Source organism: Solanum tuberosum, unplaced genomic scaffold (genome assembly GCF_000226075.1).
Source record: "Solanum tuberosum cultivar DM 1-3 516 R44 unplaced genomic scaffold, SolTub_3.0 scf00530, whole genome shotgun sequence".
NCBI lineage: Eukaryota > Viridiplantae > Streptophyta > Magnoliopsida > Solanales > Solanaceae > Solanum > Solanum tuberosum.
Genome location: NW_006239448.1, coordinates 178,879 through 202,174, shown reverse-complemented (window position 1 = coordinate 202,174; position 23,296 = coordinate 178,879). Strand labels below are relative to the sequence as shown.

General features: G+C 32.5%; 3 protein-coding genes and 1 pseudogene across 3 annotated transcripts; 3 read left to right on the top strand and 1 right to left on the bottom strand.

The window, feature by feature from the left end:
- Nucleotides 1-1,694: 1,694 nt before the first annotated feature.
- LOC102603367 (ubiquitin carboxyl-terminal hydrolase 22) lies at nucleotides 1,695-4,975 on the top strand. The gene is made up of 3 exons (XM_006365012.2): nucleotides 1,695-2,941; nucleotides 3,410-3,528; nucleotides 3,831-4,975. Exons 1-3 carry the CDS (start codon nucleotides 2,175-2,177, stop codon nucleotides 4,592-4,594), a joined length of 1,650 nt encoding a protein of 549 aa, XP_006365074.1. The 5' UTR covers nucleotides 1,695-2,174; the 3' UTR covers nucleotides 4,595-4,975.
- A 676-nt stretch (nucleotides 4,976-5,651) lies between these two features.
- Nucleotides 5,652-11,281, top strand: LOC102581053 (cyclin-A1-1-like; annotated as a pseudogene).
- Nucleotides 11,282-12,271: 990 nt separating this feature from the next.
- Nucleotides 12,272-16,549, top strand: LOC102603031 (zinc finger CCCH domain-containing protein 22). The gene is made up of 4 exons (XM_006365011.2): nucleotides 12,272-12,472; nucleotides 12,940-13,251; nucleotides 14,715-14,775; nucleotides 15,441-16,549. Exons 1-4 carry the CDS (start codon nucleotides 12,347-12,349, stop codon nucleotides 16,427-16,429), a joined length of 1,488 nt encoding a protein of 495 aa, XP_006365073.1. The 5' UTR covers nucleotides 12,272-12,346; the 3' UTR covers nucleotides 16,430-16,549.
- A 549-nt stretch (nucleotides 16,550-17,098) lies between these two features.
- LOC102602698 (uncharacterized) lies at nucleotides 17,099-22,309 on the bottom strand. The gene is made up of 7 exons (XM_006365010.2): nucleotides 22,205-22,309; nucleotides 19,195-19,264; nucleotides 19,007-19,089; nucleotides 18,829-18,909; nucleotides 17,970-18,074; nucleotides 17,818-17,871; nucleotides 17,099-17,616 (listed from the first exon to the last, which is right to left on the bottom strand). The coding sequence occupies exons 1-7, from the start codon at nucleotides 22,253-22,255 to the stop codon at nucleotides 17,398-17,400; spliced, it is 663 nt and encodes a 220-aa protein (XP_006365072.1). The 5' UTR covers nucleotides 22,256-22,309; the 3' UTR covers nucleotides 17,099-17,397.
- Between the last annotated feature and the right edge of the window lie 987 nt (nucleotides 22,310-23,296).

The following is a 23,296-nucleotide window of genomic DNA, read 5'->3' as shown; positions in this document are numbered from 1 at the left end:
TTTTAAGTTATTTTTAACCTTGTCAAACACTTTCTAACTTATTTTAAGTTATTATTATATTTGTCAAAAACGGACTTAAAAGTAGGTTTGATCAACTTTTAAGCCAATTCAAACACCCTCTAATAAGCTTTAACTCATTTGTAAATGAGCAATTACACTATGATAAACATGAATAATAACAATAACTTTAAAGGAGAAGGAGATGAGGGGACTAAGAGAGAATTGTGGATGAGAAGCACAGTTTTTGCCTAAGCATAATCACAATTCGCATAAACCTATTTTGTTCTCTCAAGTTTCTATTATCAATCCGAATTTCACACATAGCCACTTAATCCGGTGTTGGGCTGCTTTGCCGTGTTGATCTAGGCCTATTCATAACAATGTTTCAAGCTAGCAGATCGATGATGCAAACGTTGGAACAATAATAATCCATCTTCATTTATAAAGATTTTCAAACAAACCTTTCAATAGAGTACTAGAATAAATATCTAAGCATCGCAACACTAAGCTAATTAACCATCATTATTACACGTCAAATTTTATGAATAAAATTTTATGTATATATATGTAGTTGTAACTATAATTGTTGTTAATAGTTTTATGTATACAAACAAATTAAGTAGTACAATACTAGTATATATTACAAATACCACTCTATTCAATATGATTCTTATACACTTTAGCAAATTATTGCTTAATGTATTATCTTACGTAGGATAAAAGATGAAATTATTAGTACATATATAATTCTAATCAACTATCAAACGATTCCTTAAGTTTTAACATGATAGATAAAATAAATAATATCAAGTCTAGTTCATCCGTATTTTATAAATAATAGGGAACACATACAATTTTACCTATGAGGCCGAACTCATACCTAATATATAATCAATTGAGCTGGTTCAGTCTCTAATAAATAATTTCAAGTTCAACACTGCTTTTTTCCTCCATGGGCTTTTTCTTCATCTACTCAACGGGTTATGTTTATGGCTTTGCTTTTAGAAATTAGAAATTATATATATATATATATATATATATAACTGAAAGCACCACAAGTCCACAACCTTTGAACAAAAAAGGTGTCGTATCATCCGTTATCCTAAGAAATGATAAAAATTGAAAAACTTAGGCCAAATTAATTTAAATATTGTAAGTTTGATCCGATTGCAAGGGAATGATTTGTGTAATATTATAAGTATGTTTTTTTTTTTTTTGCAAAGCTCTTTGTGGATGAGAATGGATCCATATTGTATAGCTTATAGCTTAACATAAGGTACCAAAAAGGATTTAAAAAGAATAAACTTCTTTTCAAGAACTTATCTATTAGAAAAATTCAGATTTAAAATTAATTAATAATAAATAAATTCATACATTTTAGTTATAAAATGAGCCCAATGATCATAACTTCTTCTAGTAAATTTGAAGGATTATTTGATAGGTTAAATAAATAAATTTATTTCATATTTAATTTGAAATGATATAAAATAATTTTATCAGATATTCTTATTTATCCAATCACACGTACCAAACCACCCACGATAACATAAAAACTAGGTGTGCATACCTAGGATCATTTGTACATTTTCAAAAGATGTTTTGGTCTTCTAATTGAATGCCCTACTGCCAGATAACACTAGAAGATGTCTTTTGTTTTGTCGTCATCTTTTGCTGTCAATAAACATCATTCATGTTTGGAAAAAAAACATTATCAATTCATTAGAAACCCAAACAAATGTCAATTTAGGGTTATATCTAAGTGCAACAACAATTTAACGGCCTTGATCATGCCACGCTTTGGGATGCACAGTAACACCCGTGCTCTCCCCCACAGGAGAATACAATGATAGTCGGTCTTTCTCCGGTCTTCTCTCCTACACAAAAAAACGCCTCCTGTATGCCCTTCCTCTCTATCACAACTCTCTGTTTCCATTGGTATCTGACCCCAATTTTTTTTTTCTTTTAAATTCTGTTAGGAATTTTAGATCAACCCATTAATTTAAATTCTTACAGTGATATTTGTATATTTTTTTAATTTTTTTAAAAAAAAAATTTCAGCTTTAAGTTTGATTGTTTCTGCACAGATCAAAGAAAGATTTGTGTTTTAATCCTTTTCTTGTTTTGGGTGTTTACCAAAATTTGATTTTGACGCTTAATCAAGATTCAAGATTAGTATGTACTCAAGCAACGATTTGTATACAAATCCAAAGCCCTGCAAGCATCTTGCAGAGTACAAGGTGAAAAATGGTATGTGTGGGTACAATTTGATTCAAGATTGTTTTAGGACAACTCCATATGGTAGGACAACATTGGAGATGTCGAAATTGGAGATACCTAGATGTAGTGTTTGTAGTGGTTGTCAGGGAAGATTATACATGTGTTTGATCTGTTCATCAGTGTTTTGTTGTTTGTCTCCTGAATCAAACCATGCTCTTTTGCATAGCCAGTCTCAAGATGGACATGAGATTTTAGTAGATATGGAAAGGGCTGAGCTTTATTGCTCTGTGTGTTGTGATCAGGTGTATGATCCTGATTTTGATAAGTCTGTGATGTGTAAACACATCAAGGGGTTTTCAAGAAGTGAAAATGGGGTTGAGGAGAGTGAGATGAGATTGAGTAAGAGGAGAAGGTTGAGTTTTGGGATGGATTTAGATTCGAAGAATATGAAGAGATTGTTTATTCGGAAATCGAAATCGTGTTTTCCCTTGGGATTAAGGGGTTTGAACAATTTGGGGAATACTTGTTTCATGAATTCTGTGTTGCAAGTGTTGCTTCATGCTCCCCCTTTGAGAAATTACTTCCTTAGTGATAGACATAACCGAGAAATTTGCAGAAAGATGTCCACGGATCGATTGTGTTTGCCTTGTGACATTGATCTAATGTTCTCAGCTGTATTTTCTGGTGATCGGACCCCTTATAGTCCAGCTCAGTTTCTTTACAGGTCTGTGACTGTTAGTAGTCTTTGTGATTGAACTCGAATGGCTTTCTATCTGTCCTCGCCATTTACATTATTGATACTAGATACTTGATTATAACAGGATCTATAAAAATGTAAAAGATAACAATCCCCACAAATTGAAAAACCTTGCTTTTAGTTAAAATTAGAGTTGTCTCATCAATTATAGTATAATTGTGAAACCATATGTTATTACTCTTCATTAGAGTTTTTGGATAACCAAGATTTGATGCATTTCCTTTAAAACCGAACAATATGCAAGTAACAAGTCTCTTATAATGCTAAATAAGTCTATTGAGATTTTCTCTAAGTTGCTATATCCAGTAAGATATCAATTATTTGTCAGCTTAGATTGGATGCTTATACGTGGAAATAACATTGGTTGGAGTTGACAGTTGAAGACCTATGTAGTGTAGTAATTCTTTTTGATTGAATTGTTGTTTATGTTTGCAGTTGGTGGCAGCATTCAGAAAATCATGCTACCTACGAGCAGCAGGATGCTCATGAGTTCTTCATTTCAATGCTAGACAAGATCCATGACAAAGAGGGGAAAGCAAGTTTGGCAATCAAAGGTATATTTTGATGAGAATGGCTCTTATACTACTTGTCTATGTAGGACATCTTCTGGGGTCTGTTACTTAGATAATGGCTCATCTCTCTGTGTCTGAAATACAACACAGTGAGTAGATATAGTACAGATCTTGTTTACGTAGATGCTCGATTTCCGATTTCAAAATTTCGGCCTGTACTTTCATTTGGGATCAATTTCCTTGATAAGAGAAAGGGTGATTCATGTATTAAGACCTTGATAACTCGAGAGTTTTGTGGCTTCCTCTTCTTTGTTGTCTCTTACAAAGAAACATTTCTTAAACAGATAATAGAGATTGCCAGTGTATTGCTCATAGGGCTTTCTACGGGCTCTTGAGATCTGATGTCACATGTGCATCATGCGGTTTCACTTCAACAACTCATGATCCTTGTATGGACGTTTCTCTTGACTTGAGTGCGTGCAACTCCAGCCGAAAGGATTTTGCTAGTAAGTCCAGTAAGCCAAATGAATCTCTTGTAGGTTGCTTGGACCTCTTTACAAGACCAGAAAAATTGGGATCCGATCAGAAATTGTACTGTGAAAATTGTCATGAAAAGCAAGACGCTTTGAAACAAATGTCCATCAAAAAGCTCCCTCTTGTGCTCTGCTTTCATATAAAACGATTTGAACATTCTCCCACCAGAAAAATGTCCAGAAAGATCGATCGCCACGTGCAATTTCCTTTGTCTTTGGACATGAAACCATATTTATCATCTTCAATTGTAAGAAAAAGATACGGGAACAGAATCTTTTCGTTTGACAGTGATGAATCAGATGCTTCTACAGAATTTGAAATTTTTGCAGTGGTCACACATTCAGGAATGTTAGAATCTGGTCACTATGTGACATATTTGCATTTGAGAAACCAATGGTACAAATGTGACGATACCTGGATAACTGAAGTCCACGAAGAAGTTGTTAGGGCCTCACAGTGCTATCTGATATATTATGTACAAAAGATGCTCTACCACAAGAGTTGTGAAGATTTTAGCTGCCAGCCAATGTCACTGCGAGCAGAGACCTTTGTTCCGATAACTGGTTGCTGCTAGAACTTCAATATTTGTGCGCTGGACTTGGCTATGTCTTCTGCATTATTCTGTCCAGCCAGGTAATAGTATTCGGGGACCGTGAAGTATGATGGTAACTCTAGGGGACTCAAAATTTGGATTTCGAGATAGAAAGTTGTTAACTTGCGAGAGTTCTTATAAAGATGGAACCAGCATTAGTTCTCCTTTTTAAGGCCTTTAGAAGGAGCCTTATGAATGTACAGTAACTTAACAATGTGAGGGGCATCTTTTATTTTGTCCCTTTCTCATCTCTTCAAGATTCTGATAATGTTCATTATTGACTTCTTAAAAGTGCTCTCATTTCCTGTTGTTTGTTTGAGGTTTGTGTTATAACTTATAACATGTAACTTGATTTTTGGTAAATGTCAAAGAGTAATTATGGTAGCGGAAGTTATCAATCTGTTTTTCCTATGCACCAGAGGAGATGTCTTTATCCATAAATAGGTTACTAGTATAAAACCAATATGAAGAAATGTAACGATTATTAAAAAAAACAACCCCAAAGATCTGCACGATTAATTGGATTAGAATATTAGAAGCATGAAATGTATTTACGCCATCACCGTCTTAATCAGTGAGCTAGATTTGGTTTTTGAGTGATCTCATAAGAATTTACAGAGTTGTGTGTTTTGGTCTTAATCAATGAGCTAGATTTGGTTTTTCAGTGATCTTATAAGAATTTACAGAGTTGTGTGTTTTGGCGGGAGTGACAGGACGTTAAAAGTTGCTTAATTGATAAATAGTTATGTCCATAGTGTAATATGGAACATGAATCTCCATTTAAATCGACGGCTAAAAATTAATTTTGTCATTGCATATGTTTTCGAAACGGGTGAACATGACTTTTTTTTTTTTTTTTTCGAAAGTGAAAGAATGTTCAATATAGTATTTTCTATATTCATTTTTACTTGTTTACTGTATCAAAAATATGTGTGTATTTCTACTTATTCAATTTAAAAAATATAATTTACTATTTTATATCTATTTTCTTATCGCTAAATACTATTTATTTTCAATTTTTAGATTACATATAATAATTATGGGTAATATAGTAAATAATCATTCTATTATTATTTGTTAAGGAGTATGACTATGAACAAAAATATTACTTTATAAAAATAATTAAATTCTATCTTATTGCTTTAGTATATTGAGACAAGTAAACGACATCATTTAGGCTTAAGCCTTGATTAGCATATAATTTATTAATTATATAAAATATTTAATTTTACTAGAGATCATGAATTCACGTAACCAAAATTAGCATATAAATTTGTCGCTTTTGTTACTCTATCTAAAGAGAAATTATCAGGATATTACATTTCTCACCAAGCACTCAGTTGCCAACTTTTCAGGTTATATATAAAACTAGTAAACTTGTTCGCGCTTCGCGCGATTATAAAAGTAATTAGTAAATTTTCTTAAGGATATTTTATGAATTTAGAAAATAAAGTATATAAAATTTTCATATGTACACATATAAATTTTGATTTTGTAAATTAAATCGACTACTTATACAATTATTTCGGATTATAGAATGACATTTCTTTTATAGGAAAAATTGCAATATTGTATATGATGACCATTTACGGTCTATTATAGATAAATAATTAAATATTACTAATAAAAAACTGGAAAAAATAATCAATGTAACGCCTTTAATTTTTCACAACTTTAACGTAGGCACATTTATTATATACTTAAGAGAGTTGAAGAAGTGAGTTTTGAATTTTATAATATTATAGCACATACATGAAAACAATTAAGAAAAATATCAATAAAAAAATGAAAAAAATTATAAATAAATTTCTTGAATTATAAGAGGTATCATATCATTTTTATTTGAGATCATATAAAAATTCATAATGAAAAAATTATGATAAGGTGTCAAAATTTATAAGTAAAATATTATTTGAGGGATAGAAACTTGAAAAAACATATGAGTAGTGGAGAATATTAAGAGTAGGAGTGATGAAAATGTGAGTTAATGCCACAAAATTAATGATTATTATTATAATAGAAGTTACTATTTTAAAAAGGTGATATGAGTTATGATGATGATTTTTAATTAAAATAATTATAATACAAAATAGATATTATTATTATTATTATTATTATTATTATTATTATTATTATTATTATTATTATTATTATTATTATTATTATTATTATTATTATTATTATTATTATTATTATTATTATTATTATTATTATTATTATTATTATTATTATTATTATTATTATTATTATTATTATTATTATTATTATTATTATTATTATTATTATTATTATTATTATTATTATTATTATTATTATTATTATTATTATTATTATTATTATTATTATTATTATTATTATTATTATTATTATTATTATTATTATTATTATTATTATTATTATTATTATTATTATTATTATTATTATTATTATTATTATTATTATTATTATTATTATTATTATTATTATTATTATTATTATTATTATTATTATTATTATTATTATTATTATTATTATTATTATTATTATTATTATTATTATTATTATTATTATTATTATTATTATTATTATTATTATTATTATTATTATTATTATTATTATTATTATTATTATTATTATTATTATTATTATTATTATTATTATTATTATTATTATTATTATTATTATTATTATTATTATTATTATTATTATTATTATTATTATTATTATTATTATTATTATTATTATTATTATTATTATTATTATTAAATGGGAGAAGAAAATGCCTAGAAGAAGAGAAAACGAAATAATGCAATTGGAGGTTAATGTGATTTATCACTTAGCAAAACTTATGATCAATTGAGTATAACTTCTATAGTCAAACATACTAAGAAAAGGAAAAATAAATATAAAAGAGAGTTTGAGAAAAATTGCTTACAATTTCTTATCTTTTAACCCATCTGATAAATTTTCATTTTTCTATCTCCCCCTCCTCCTTATCTACCTATAATCAAATCAAATAAATACCAAACTTAAAATAATATTATGATGACCAAAAAGAAAAAAAAATATAGAATACTTGTGCCTTTCTTTTAGCTGAATCATCTCAAATCACCTTCACCACAAATTTGAGAGCTTTACACACATATATATACTATATAGATTGTAAGAAAAAAAATACAATTCTCCTATTTATAAGATTACAATAGGGAATACCAAATAAAATCATGAACATGACTATTAATAAAATTTTAGGAGTTATAATCATGAAAAGTCATGAGAATAATGAAAATAAAGACAATTAAAATTATATTAAGGAATATAAATAAATGAAAGGAATAGTAATTGCCACATTCATATTTGTAAAATAATAATAAATAATAAATAAATAAATAAAATAGTAAAAAAAATAAGGAATACCTTGGCCAAAGAGAGGTGCCACATCACATTTATTTTTTAGCTTTAGATATATATATATAGATTCTTTTGAGGCTCATAACCTAACCTATTCAATTGGGTAATTAATGTGATGTTAGTGGGCTGAGTTTTAAACGGTTTGAGCTGCACCAATTGGGTAATTAATGTGATGTTAGTGGGCTGAGTTGTAAACTGTTTGGGCTGCACGTTTTGGACTGCAGCAGAGTTAGTAATTAGTCCTATTTAGTGTGATATTTTTACTCATTTATGTATTATTTTGAGGTAAAAAATCAGAAATAATTCAGAAAAAGATAAAAATAGATAATTGCAAATGCTGGCCATTGGAGGGTGCCACATTAGCGGATCTAAATTCAGCTTTATATATATATATAGATTCATAGGAAAAAACTCACAGAAGAGAGAAACAATTCCCAAGCACTGATTTTGACATATTGTTATCTCTCAAATTTCAAGAATGATACAACCTTCCTCTTTGACTCAAGAATCCGCTAACCACTTTGATTTTGTATCCAAGTTTGGCTCTTTTGCTTTTGACATTAAAGTATATAATATATGTTGAGACTAATGGTGAATTACTTCTATAGTTCTATTCGAGAAAATAAGTTTTGTTTTTCAATTAAAGAGTTATTTATATAGATGCTTACTCGTATTTCTAAAATTGTCTATAAAAATTACTTGTGTTTCTTTTAGAATAAAAATATCATTCAACTAATTTTATTTTTCTCAAAAAAATATTAAATACGTCATAGACTTTCTTCTCTCTCAACTGACATTTTATGAAATAAAAGTAATTTTAATATGCAATTGATAGAAATTAACTCCAAGAATAAAATATAGATGATGGAGAAACATACAATTTCATTTTTAAAAAATTATTCTAAGAGAAATAAATCTCAAAATTTCAAAAAAATGTAAATCAACTATTTATAAAAAAAAAATTGTGAAGGGTAGATTTGAACATAAGACAAATTAACATAGTAATATATTATTCCATCTATTTCTAAGTTAGAAAAAAGTCTTGAAAAACGTCTTGTGAAATTCATTCACAAAAGGCATTCCATCTATTAATTCAAACCCTTGTCCGCTCCTAACGTCTATTTCAAGCAACGACTTCTTCTTCTTAGTTTTCTTGATAAGGGTTTAAATTTTTTACCGTTTCGAGTGCGGTGGCGAAGAGAAAAGCAATGATTGCGATTCATCGGAGAATTGATGTTGGAGCGGCCAAGAAACGGCGGGAACTTTCTAATATCTCGAATCATACAACGGTCTCTGCTCGTATACTCGATTTCTCATTCCTCCAAACTTGTGAGTGTTTCTCTGTTTTTGGTCTCTGTTTATTATGTGTACTTTTTATTATTGTAGGAAAATAATTGGAGTATTGAGTTTTATCTTCTTCTTTTTTGTGTATTTTTTTTATTACTGGTTCAATGAATTACTTTTTTGTTTGTGTTGGTTATGGGTTTCTTGTATAAATTTGTGTATGCAGGGGAAATGTAGGTGGGTTCTGGGTAAAAATTAAATTTGAGAAAACAAAGTGGAGTGATTTGAGGGTTTTTGATATGAGGGGATTTGCGGGATTTCTCTTTTTTTTTTGGTCGAGATTTTGATATTTGGAAGTTAAATTCTTCACTGTTTGTGATTATGTCTAAGTATTCTTTTAATGGTTAAAGAGTACTATGAATGGAAAATTTGAAACATCTCCTCCAATTCCTGCTTTTTGTTTATCTGTCCACTTTACATTTTGAACATTTGAAGAAAGTTCTAATGTTTTATTTTATAAGTTGTTTTGCAATGAGAGTAAATTGAAAAAAAGATTGTTTCTCGTATCTGAAGTTGTGATTAACTTGGAATCATTTTTGCCTTTGGAAGGTACCATGTACATCCAAAACTGTAAGCATTAAGAAGAACATTTCTAAACTTGCAATAGTAATGCAGTTTCCTCAGGGACTGTTGTTCTGCCAGCATCCTCATCTATCAGATCAAACAGCAAACCTGTTTCTATTCAAACTATTGTTCCTAAGATCACTGCCATTCCTCTTTCTTCCACTTGCAGCATGGACATTTCTCCATCTCACTCAAATGGATCATTAGTCTCCATGGATGAATCTATGTCAACTTTTGACATTGTGAGAAGTCCGGAGGTCGAATACATAGATGACCGTGAATCTGCTGCAGTTGATTCCATCGAGAAGAAGGCGTGAAGCACCCTCTACTTCTCAGAACATGTCAAAGCAATAGGTTTTGATTTTTTCAGCAAAGAGTAGTCCTTGTTCCTGTAGCAGATATGCAAGGGAGATGCACTTGTGGACTTGAATCAGGGGCTAAAATTGTCAATATTGATAACAATCTTGTTGACGCATAGTTATGCGCTACAATGGCCTGTGACACATACAAACACTTGAGAGCCTCTGAGGTATAAAAATGTTTACCCTCTTATCTCTTTTCAGCTCTTTGGCTCTTTGAATTGGATGCTGCTGCTAACTTTAACTGAATTGCAGTTTTACTAACATTTGTTGCCAGTTGTCGAATATGTTTTAATGTTAACTTTGTTCATTGTACTAGGCAAAGAAAAGGCCTTCCACAGATTTTAAGGCGAAAGTACAGAAAGACATCAATCCTGACATGCGTGATATCTTAATTAACTGGCTTGTTGAGGTAAACTTCTAATATCTTTCTTCTCTGAAGTTGTGTCCCTGATGAAATGTCAGTGTGCCCAACTTACGACTTAATTAATGTGGATGAGCTCAGAAATTCTTCAATTTGATACAGAACTTGTTTGATGGTATAGGTTGCCAAGGAGTACAGGCTTGTCCCAGACACACTGCATTTGACAATTAACTATTGATCGATATCTTTCGGGCAATTTGATGGACAGACAACGTCTACAGTTGCTTGGAGTAGCTTGTAGGATGATCGCATAGTAAGAAACTACCTTCTGACCCTCTATTGCATATGTTTTCGCCATAATCTTTACAAATTTTTCCTTGAGTGCTTCTCATATTCTTGTTTCTTCAAATATTTCAAGCATATATGAAAGAAAATGCTCTAAGACATTTATATGGGAAATGTTTTATTGCAGAAAATATGAGGAGATCTGTGCACCTCAAGTCGAAGAGTTCTGCTACATAACAGACAACACTTACTTCAAGGAGGAGGTATATGATCTTGATTCACAGAACCTGCAGTGGTTAAACATTGTAGTGACACTAAAACTTACGTATTATGTAGATGTTGCAAATGGAGTCGGCTGTTTTAAATTATGATCATATTTTTTATCATATTCAGGTACTTTTTCCCATTTTTGTATTTTATCTCTGACTTAGGGTTGGGGCTTAGTTGATTGATTGGTTAATTGAATATTATATGTAACCTCAAAATCAACTCGTAGAAATGGAATTTAATCCTCATTTATCATGCAATAAATAATATTATATAATAATTTTTATTTATATATAGAGTAAGCATAAAAAAAATTTCTGCAATATTACGAAAGAAAATTCACGAACAACTTCAAAATATGATTTAACTGAAAATAATTGAAAGATCAATACAACGAAAGAAGACCCAAAACTAAAAAATAGAACAAGAAGATAAAGAGATAGAACAAAAAAAATCACATTTAGAAAACCAAATAAACTTGGCTAATTAAGTAGATAACTATGAATTAATCTTAGTTAGAGAAGAAAGGGGACTCAACTTTCATTTGGTATATTTTACCATAATTATAACTATATTCAAAAAAATATTTTATTAATTAAGTTATCATGTTTATCTTAAAAATTACTTGATGGTGTAGAAAATCTTATATACTAACCGTGCACAAAATTTAAATTCATTATATAGCAAGTTTCAAACAGTTGGTTCTAATGTTTTCTTGAAACATCATATAAAGAAATTTATATTTTATGAAAATTAATTTATATTAGAATTATTGTTATTGTTTTAAAATGATGTGTTTTGTTACTGCGAAGCACGATCAAGTTCATTAGTTAAAAAAACAATATTGAAGTATACTAAAAACATAGAGATCAAATTATTCAATTTGAGGGTTAATTTTATAGATGACCACAAAAAAAATTATTTTATTGTATCAAAATTATGAAATTACTTAAATATAAATATTATAGAAAGTGGTTAAATAATTATTGTAGTTCTTTTAATTACAAAAAAAAAATTGTGATTATTGTTGCAACAAAGCAACGATGTTGCTAGAAACATTTTTATTTAATGAAAATTTACGGTCAATTATTTTCTTCTTCCGTAATCGTAACTGATAATCAAAAAGCCTCGCCGTGGAGGAGGTAGCTGTATTCCGGCGAAATGGCGGACGAGGAAGAGAGAGCACTGGAAGAGCAGCTGGAAATTCAATTGGATGAGCAGAAAGACGCTCTCCATTCTCTAACTGAAGCCCTATCTTCTGATCCTTCCGATCCCGAACTCCTCTCGGTATGTTCCCACAACCTAGGGTTTTCTCCCCCATTTTTTTTCTTTTTTTTTTTATTCATTTTATAACCTCCTATGAAATTGTGTTGAATCCTTAAACGAAGAAAGAAGTTTTAATTAGAGATATGGTTTTGGGTGGAATGGCACAACAACTATATATTTTTCAACTTATGCCAGTGTTGTTGAAGCCAAAAAGCTCTAAAAAGTGCTCCATAGTGGAATTAACCTATGGGCTTTAGTTTAAAAAGGTGCAAAATTCATAGTGTTTTGAGCAAGGGTGAGTTAAATGAGCCTTTGATAACACTGTATGCAAGTTATGAGAAGTTGAATGTCAACAATCATCATTCAATTTAATAGGAAAAATGACTATCTAATTGTGAAATTAAACTTTCTGGGATAACATAGAGGTTTGTACTTTTCTGTGTTAAAGTGAAAGGAGATAATTGAAATTGCTATCTTTATGGAAACAGGTTCGTGAAGAGCTTGTTCAGTCTATAAAAGACACTGAGGAAGGCCTTCTTCACCTAAAACGTGCAAGGTTGTTGCTAGAGGTTGATGCTTCTTTACATGGTTTCAAGGAGCAAACTGCTGAGGTTGAGGTGGAGCCTCTTGATCCAACAGAGATTGAAGCAGAACCACTAGTGGATGAAGAGTATGCTGTTGGATCAAAATGTAGATTTCGCAATAATGATGGAAGGTGGTATAATGGTCTAATCGTGGGGTTGGAGGGTTCTCATTTTGCAAAAGTTTGTTTCCGCACTCCAACGTCTGAAAACATGGTGGTGAGTACCCTCTGTTCTCTTTTGCATGTCTCTGTACCGACTTTTCTTATTCTCAGTAAGACTGCTTGTAAGTTGATCTCTCTTTTTCTTTGTTGGTGTTTTTGTTGCATCATTTTAATTATATTTTCTGTACTTTGATAAAGGATAGGGTTTCCTCTTAGGACTTCATAAAGCTTGATTCTATATTCCATATATCCTGCATTGTCTAGACCATTTGGTGTGTACCTTTTCTTAATGATGCTTCAGTAGTTTGTTTGCATTCTTTAGCAACATTTGTAATTGTTGTGCTCGAGCTTACCCTCCAAGTTCATGTATTCTGTATCAACCAAACCATATTTAGTTCTTTTATACCAACTTTTTGCCATAGGAAGGCCAAATTGTGGTTCACCTCTTGTTCACAGTGGTATCTCTCACATAATATTTTGTGGTTCTCTCTCTTTTTGGCTTTTGCTTGTAACATTCTGTGTGGGGATCAAACCTTGTGCAAGCAGATTGGATGCCACAAGCCTCATACCAGTGATAACCTCTCACCCAACTGGATATAGAAAGAAAAAAAAAATAAAAAGTTTTAAATAGTGCAATTTCAAAAAAAAAGAAAAAAGCTTTAAAATAATGAAGATGAGGTCTAAGAATTTAGATAATTCAGAATACAGAACAACGGGATGAACATTTACAGATTTGATGAGATGCAGCATCCTCCTTATTTCTGACCACCGAATTGCTCTGAAGACATCAAACTAACATCAACTTCACTTTTCACTATGTCGCCCTTCCATTAAAAAAGGTTATTGGAAGGAATAATTTTGTCTTCCAGATTGCCATTATCAAGAATAGATATGAAAATTGTTGAAAGGACAAGAGTCATTTATAAGAGCTTTTGCTTGTCTTGTGAGGAATACAAGTTGGACTGTGGCACAGAAATCAATGATACACTCATAGGTACTGAAACTGAGTGTTCTGGAAACACGTGCATAGATTGATGAACTGATGACAATCTTCATAGTTATTTTAACATGATTTAGTGCAGTTCATTGATCGGAACAAAAGATTAATTTTAGCTTTTCACTTTTTGTAAGCATATTTTCCATCTATCATAGTACCAAAAATTGTGGAACCTAATGCTAGTTTGGTTTTTGTTAATCAGTCTAAATAAGAGAGTTCGTCTCCACTGTCTTTCATATATCCTCATAGTTTGGACAACAACTGCTGTGCTGGTCCTAGCAGCTTATTTCCGTTCTACAAATTTGATGCACTCATCTCATGTTGATCTTTGGTATTTTTTGTGTTCATAGGTAAATCTTAGCACACCTCCCTTTCTGCTTGAGAAATAGTGAAGTAGTTTTTATATCTCTTCTGTCAGATTATGCAGTCCTTGCTTCTTGAATCTTCTTGTGGTTTCCCTAGTCACAGAATGCTTAGATTCTAGTCTTATCACTTGCTAATGATAGATCACGCTGGTGCAGATGTGCCAGTTCTTTCTACAGCAGCGATGTCGATTTGGTAGTAGTTGCCGCTTATCACATGGTATGTTGGAATGAACAGAATCTGGACTGAGATCTTAGAATTGGTTTGACATTCACATCTTTCTGTGTGTCTATCCCTGGTGGAGAAAATATGAGAGAAATCAGACTTTGCTTTCCCTTTCATCCTGTAGTCAAAAAAATTTATATTTGTTTCATTTGAAATAAAAGTAGTTAACTGTGTAAGCTAAAGATCTTTCCCTTGAAAAGAGAAATAATTGTCAAGTTGTCTGTACTGGTGCAGAAGTTTTGACTGAGAAATTGCCTCTTGTAACCCTTGCTATACTTGAATGATCTGCATTGTAATGCAATGGATTGAACGGTTTGCAGTTTTTAAGCACTGTTGACTGCCGTCTGCTAATGCTAATCGGGGGCTAATATTCTGGAAATGAAAAATGCCAAAAAAGGAACAAGGATGAATATTATTAGACATGCCCCCAAAAAAAATCATATTTGTATAGCGGAAACATAGTGCACTCCTATGAACATGGAAAATATACGGGATTCAATTGGTCGATTTTTTCTTTGCTCTTTTTTTTAGGTGGCTGTTATAAACATTGAACTGCTGATCTACTACTGGATATATCAGTGTGGGATAATGTATGACGTTTTTGTAGTTAGTTCAACCCTCTTAACACTCAATAGATGTCTAATTTTATGTTATTTCAGGTATCGACATTCCAATATCCTCGTTAAAGAAGTATATCCCTATGAAATGGGATTCATCACTTGCAGGTTCCTGCATCTGGGCTCGCTCAGATAGCAAAGCTGGACTTTGGAAAAAAGCTGAACTTGGGTCTTGGGACGAAAAGCTTAATTTGGGGCACATTGTTTTCTGTGATGATGGAAGTTCTGCTACGCTTGGAGCTGAAAATATTGAACTGTCTGAACATGCAGAGGCAACTGATGAAGAAGAGAGTTACTCGGGTTCAGAAGAATCTGATTCTAGCGACTATGAAGAAGATAGTCCAGAAGGGTTAGGATTTGTTGAAAGCACATCCCTGCAGCGTGGTGTCCAGACAGAAACAACACTTTTTGCTAAGTGGGAGAATCACACACGTGGCATAGCTTCCAGGATGATGGCAAACATGGGTTACCGTGAAGGAATGGGGTTAGGTGCATCTGGACAGGGAATGGTGAATCCTATTCCTGTGAAAGTTCTTCCACCAAAACAATCTCTTGACCATGCCATTAAAAACCAGAAAGCTGAGCATGAAGACAAAAAACATAAGAAAAGAAGTAGGGGTGGTAAGAGGAAACGTGAGAAGAAATTTGCAGCAGCTGCTCGGGCTGCAAAAGAAGTAGAGGAATCAAGACCAGATGTGTTTAGTCTTATCAATACTCAGCTGGCAGTGCATGAAGAAACCATGAACAACAGCACAGGAAATAGGCGGCGAAGTAAGGCAAAAGGGGAAGAGAAGAAAGAAGATAGGAGGGCTCTGGTTGCATATGATGATGAGATAAAAGGGTTGAGGATACAGGCTCAGAAACTGGAAGAAATGGTGCAGCGCAACAGAAATGAGAAGCCTGTTTATGAAGCTGCTATGAGGAAGCTAAATGAAACTCGTAAAGCTATAGCCACTGCCGAAGCTGCTCATGCCTCTGCATCAAATGCAGTTCATAGCAAGGAAAAGGAAAAGAGATGGCTGAAATTCTAGAGTAGCTCATAACTTATTTTGTATAACCTGAATGATTTCGAGGTCTTTCAATTCAGTAGGATGCTTCTGGCGAATCACAATTCTTTTAATATTAATTCACTTTCCTTTTTCATGAGTTCATTTTTACTACTTTGATCAGTCTCTATAGGAGTTTTTTAATATTGTTTCTCATTCCTTTTTCTTGAGTTCATTTTTCTACTTTGATGAGTCTGTAGGAGAGATTTTGAAATTTGCCCTACGTCAATAATATAACAGTTTTTGAACTTCACTTTTTATCAGTAATACATCAATTTCCTTTGTATCTGTTGTTGTATCAGTTAAAGAGCGAATTGTTATCACTCATAGAGCTAATTTCAGAAACTCGCTACATTTGGTAACTATCCAAACTATTGCTATGTTGATAATTAGGCGTCAAACTGTTATTATTTCTGGATTTTTATGAGGGAAATCTATCACTTCACTGGTATTTTACATCATCTGAGAACCCAACAAAGCAGTAGCTCAAAGTGGAGAGGAGCAATATTTGGATTTCACCTCAAGAGTAAAATGCCAAGTCATTGTTGCATTTTTAACCCCAAAGAAACTAAAAGGATCATTCAATTGTTTAACCCTTCAACTCTATTGTTCCTTTGCATCCTACAGCTTTCAGTAAAAAATAACAAAAAGAGATCTTCATAAATCTACGATTCAATAATCAGCGTCAAAATCTTCACTATTGTTATAGTATCCAGTTCCATATCCATAATATATGATTCATTGTCTCTAAACGAGTCGTCATCTTCACCATATTCGTTCTCATCAATTTTTGGATTTCACCTCAAGAGTAAAATGCCAAGTCATTGTTGCATTTTTAACCCCAAAGAAACTAAAAGGATCATTCAATTGTTTAACCCTTCTACTCTATTGTTCCTTTGCATCCTACAGCTTTCAGTAAAAATAACAAAAAGAGATCTTTATAAATTTACGATTCAATAATCAGCGTCAAAATCTTCACTATTGTTATAGTATCCAGTTCCATATCCATAATATGAATCATCATCATTGTCTCTAAACGAGTCATCATCTTCACCATATTCATTCTCCTGTTCAAGCTCGTGGAACCCAATTTTCAGGTTTTCAGCTGAATCACCATTTGCACATGCCTTAGGTTCCAGTCCTCCAAGCTCTGCCTCTACAGGAACTTGCTTCTGCAACACAATTCAAAGAACAATGTCAAATGCAAAAGAATTTGCTCGTGAAATGGCTGATATGAAATTAGCCCCTTTTCTTTTCTTTTTTTCCTTTTTGGAACTGTTTTACAGATCCTATGACAAACAATAGGTGCATTAAGCACACATCGCTGGACATCCATAGCTAAAGCACAAAGAGAGAGCAGTAGAAAGGAGTACCAATTCATCAGTCAGCTTCTGCAAAGCATTGTAATTTATTTTTGAACTTGTTCTCTGAAAATATTTGAATTATATTTTAGTATAACCAGCACATTCTACCATCTAAAATATACAGAATGAGCAAAAAGGATGTTTAGCTGGTATATGCGCACCTTGTTCTCTTCTTTTTCCGTTGTTTTAGCAGATTTCTTAGCATGGACATCCTTTTTATGTCCAATTTCCCGTTTTCTTTTCTTCGCATGTAGTTTATCATCACCCTGAGAAAGAAGCAAGTTGAACAATTACCACTTCAAATAGATGGGTCATTAGTAGATCAATAGAGGAGTCGTACATTTAAGAAGACAGAGACTAAGGTACTTCTATTTATCTAATGAAAAATGGAGAGGAGAGAGTGAAGTTGTTGATCAGAAATTGCATCTCTGCATATGAAAGATTGCATTACAATGCCATTCCATTTTCTTTTTCTTTCATTTACTCTGGAACCACTAAGTTCATTAGATGCCGATTCCTATGTCGTGAATTTCTGTTCGTCTAATGCAAAATGGCGAGGAGACAGTGAAGTCATGGATCAAAACAGGGCATCACTGCATATGAATTAACTGTCAGCAACCTAAGTTTAGGCAACTAAAGCACCTTTCAACTATCTTCCACTCGGATAGGGAGAGGGAGAGAGAGATCAGCAGCAATGAGCATATATTATTATCTACAGCTTACTAAAAGTGGCTTTAGCGGCATTCCATTTCTTAAACTTCCAGTCTTCGCTATGGATATAAATTCTTCGACATTAACAGAGGAATCTAACATATGAACAGGTCTAATCAAACAAGTAGGTGGAAGACAACCACCAGGAAACAAGATAACGAGGATAATGCATCTGGATGAACAGATATGTCAGGACACCACAAGAAACACAGAAGATACTCTATTGTCTATCTTATAAAACGAACTAGAACAAGCAGAAAGGCATTTACTCTTTAAGAGAAGTGTCAATTACTTCAGAGAAGGCAATACCTTAGCGAACTCTTTATTCATTTTTTCCCATATGATCTTCTTGTAATGAATCTCCTTCGTGTTATTGAGATATCCAACAACCTTCGCCACATCAAAAGTTAATTGTGATTACACTGATGTCTATAACCACATAACAAACACAGCATTGAGTTCAACTACCACAGGACATTGGAAATACCTCAGAATCATCAATACCAGAAAGATTTCCTGCAGCAGCTACACATTTTCTCTGATCAATATCCTGAAATTTGGCCCTACAAGCTGACTCACAAAGAAATAGTTTGAAATGGAAGTTAAGTCTTACAGATCAATGTGCAAATGATGTCAAATAGTAAACAATTCAACAAGGATAAGATATGAGACTACCATTTAAGTTCTTCACAAGCCGGACTCCATCTGCAACCAAATTACTTTTAACTTCGGACACTCCTACCACCTAAGAAGGAAAAAAGACATTGTTCCAATAAAAGAGCTGTGGGAAGTGGGAACGCATTCTAACTCGATTACATTTCACGATAACAGATCAGAAAGAAAAAGATTTTTAATCAAGAACCTATTTCTAATAAACCATACATTTCCTTTCTTTATTAGGACCTTATAACGCCATTCTAATTAGATATGCAAGTCTCAGCTCCCAACTAGCAACTAGCAATAATGACGAAGCCCGGAATTTCATAAAAGGTGTTCAAGAATTAAATAAATATGTATAAAAGTAATTTTTGACCTATATATACATAAATTTTTACAGACACGTATAATTTTCCGACAAAGGATGTTCAACTGACCACCAACTATGTGGTTCTGTCATTGATTACCAAAGTACCAATCCAATGTATCAACCTTATTTCCTGGTTTCTGCCTATGAGCTACCTGATAGAGTATGTTGTACAGACTATGGAGGACAGTTCATTCCAAGAGGCATACTTCAACCGAAATCAAACTGATTAAGCATATGGTACATCTGAACAGCTGTTGGGCTACTGCAGAATCCCTGTAAAAGTTCCTGTGGACTATTAGTCACAGGGGTACCAACATGTATAGATGGGTTCACTGTATCCTAAAGCAGAATTTATGCAAATGAATTGCATTATCCAGACTTATTGTTCACAGAATATGAAGCAAACTATCCTGAAAAAATTACAAGTTTCTGATGGATAATATGAGGAAAGGCCTTGATTTCATGCGGACGTCACAAATTTCAACATATGAATTCACTATTTACAGAAAAGCTTGTACAATGGAATAGTGCACTCTTTCTAATGAAAGAACAGAAGCATTGTATATACTCCTACTTGATTAGCTCTCTGAAAGTGAAAGAGTTGGGAAATTAATCAGATAATATATTGTTTTGATTTCAAGGTAGTGAAGTACTGGGCAATGAACCTCTGTTCCCCAAATTCTTAATGAAATGATATATAATACTAACGGCTTGATGCTCATTATATTAGAAATAATGAACAGTTCATATAATCAGTTGTGGCATGATTCACTGATGGGAGGTCATTTCTGGGATGGATCACATTAATTGAAGAGTGATTGCATTGTTCTGTCGGAAGGAAGTTGAGGTTTATGTCAAAAGGGTGTTGTGTGTCAGAAAAGCAAGGCTGATTCAGTAACCTGTCCTGGTCTCTTTGCAGCTTTTGAATATACCTGATCTGGCTTGAGGAAGTATTAGTATGGATTTTATTGAAGGTTTGCCCAAGTTCAAAGAAAAATCTGCAATATGGGTCATAGTTGATAGGCTAACTAAATAAGCTCAGTTTTTGGCAATTTCCCATCCTTATTCAGTTGTTGAGTAGGGTTGTCCTACTAAGGAGAATTATCTTCAAGTTGCATGGGATGCCTGAAGATATAGACAGTGATAGGGATCTCATATTCACTAGCAAGTTGTGGCAAGAGTTGTTTGCTATTCAAGGAGTGGATTTGAACACTTACATTGCCTACCATCCACAGTCTGATGGACAGACTAAGGTTGTGAATAGATGTTTGGAAACTTATCTCAGATGTTACTCTAATGATTCACCTTCTGATTGGGCTAAGTGTATTATTTTCAGAGTGGTGGTTACAACGCTACCTTTCATACATCCACTCAAATTACTGCTTTTAAGGCACTCTATGGTCAACCACCACGATTACATTTGCCTTATATGGCTGGAGATTCAGAGTTACCTGAGGTGGACAGAAGTTTGATCACTAGGGAGTTCAAGCTTCAGCCACTGAAGTTACATCTCACCAGAGCTCAGCAGAGAATGGAGCCTCAAGTTAATAAGAAGAGAGGTCTGACAGATAATTCAAGGAGGGTGACTGGGTTTTCCTTATAAAATACAACCTCACAGGTAGGTCACTATGTCCACTCAACACTTTAGCAACCTCTCATTAAAGTATTATGGCTCTTACATGATCATTCAGAAGGTGGGAGCTGTTGCTTACAAATTGTCTCTGCCCCGGACTTGCTTATTTATCCCACAAGCCATGTCTCTTTACTCAAGCCTTGCCATGCTATTCCTAAGAATCACTCATCCACCAGTGGTGAACATGGCCAGTCCCTATTGTCCTCAACCTGTTAATGTATTGGATCGTAAGAGGATTCAAAAGGGAAATAACGTTGTGGCTCAATTGCCCATTCAGTGGGCACATTGGCCAGAAGATCAGTCTTCTTGGGAGGATGTTAACGCCCTGAAGGTTCAATTTCCTGCATTTCATCCTTGAGGGGGTGTTATTGATGTGCCCAGCAATCACATGATTATGAACTGCAGATGGGATTAGCACTTTCAGCTTGCGCGATGGTATAGTGAGGATTGTTATGAGTTAGCTATCACCACTCCGGCTTACTCTTTAGTCCCTTATGTTTAATGTAGAAAGTTATAGTAAGTACACAATTAGCACATCTAATCCCACGGAGAGTCGCATTTTGTAGATGCATTGGCCGAGTATATGTAATGCTGGAAGACTCCATTTTTACCATATGAATGAGAATCTATAGCTTTCTATTCTCTTAGTTTTTCCTTTGCTCTAGCTGTAATTCGAATCCCTAAATTGCTCAAATCTACATCAAGTATGCTCCTAATGATTCACCGGAAAAAGGTTTAAATTGGTCAAATATACATCAAGTATGCTCCTAATGATTCGCCGGAAAAAGGTTTAAATTGCTCAAATCTACATCAAGTGTGCTCCTAATGATTCACCGGAAAAGTTTACTGTAACAGAAAAACCCTTTACAATAAAAAGAAACCTACATAATTAATGAGAGATACAAGAAGGAATATAGAAAAAGAAACATTAGGTTGTTTGGTGCGCGAAAACTGGCCCGAACACGAGGGTTATAAAAATACAAAACATTATTAGGTTGTTCACCCAAAAAAAGAAGAAAACATACCCTTTGTTCTGTTGATTTTCCATTATCGGAGGGTCTTCCTGTGATGGCCATTGTTACTTTTGAATCAGACGGAAACTTTTATATATTTATATAAAGAACAGGACGAAGCTTTGCCAACTTCCCTCGGATCAAAATTTATCGAACCCGAACCCGCCCCTTTGTCGGATACCCAAAATATCCTTTTCATATTAAATTGGGAATAAATTATCTCGAAACTACTGTCATATTTACCTCATATATATAAGAATGAGATTAACTAATTTTAAAATAACTTATTTTGTAATTCAAACATTTTTTCACTTAGAAACAATTATATACATCACAATCTCTTTTCTCAATCAAAATATTGAAGAGTTGTAGAAAATATTCTCTTACTCTCAAACTTTCATTTACTTTTCAAATATATGCATGAAATCAATTGAATTCATTTTTATTTTACTTTTTTACTCGAATTCTTTTTTCCAATATGTTAGGAAAATCCAAATGGAGAGTTTTGTATTAGTACTAGATTTTGTTGCCCGTGCATAATATAAATGGTATGTTTTGGGGCTAATAACGAAATTTTTGAAGCGATTGTTTGCGTGGATAAAGGAATAAGTTTTTTTTATCACAAACCTGTACTTTCTTTGACGCTATTCAAGGCACAATAAGACTACCCACATACAACATTTTTGAACAATTTTATGTTGTCAATTATCACGATTTAATTTTAAGAATCAATCAATTTTTTTTCTGTTTTTTTAATAAATATTTTAAGTTGTCAATTATCACGATTTATTGTATTTTATACATAATTTTTAACGATAGATTAATTTCAAGAATCAATCGAATTTTTTTAAATGTATTTATTTTTGAAATATTTTATGTTGTCAATTATCATGATTTATAGTATTTTTACGCAATTTTTAAATATAAAAATAAATAAAAATAAGACAAATAAATTAAAATGGACCCAATATATGTTATTTTTGTTGTCTCAATTTATGTGACACAAATGAAATTTGGAGAGTCATTGAATATTATATATTATACTTGGGCATAAACTCTATTTTAAAATAATATATATGTATATATATATATGTATGTATGTCA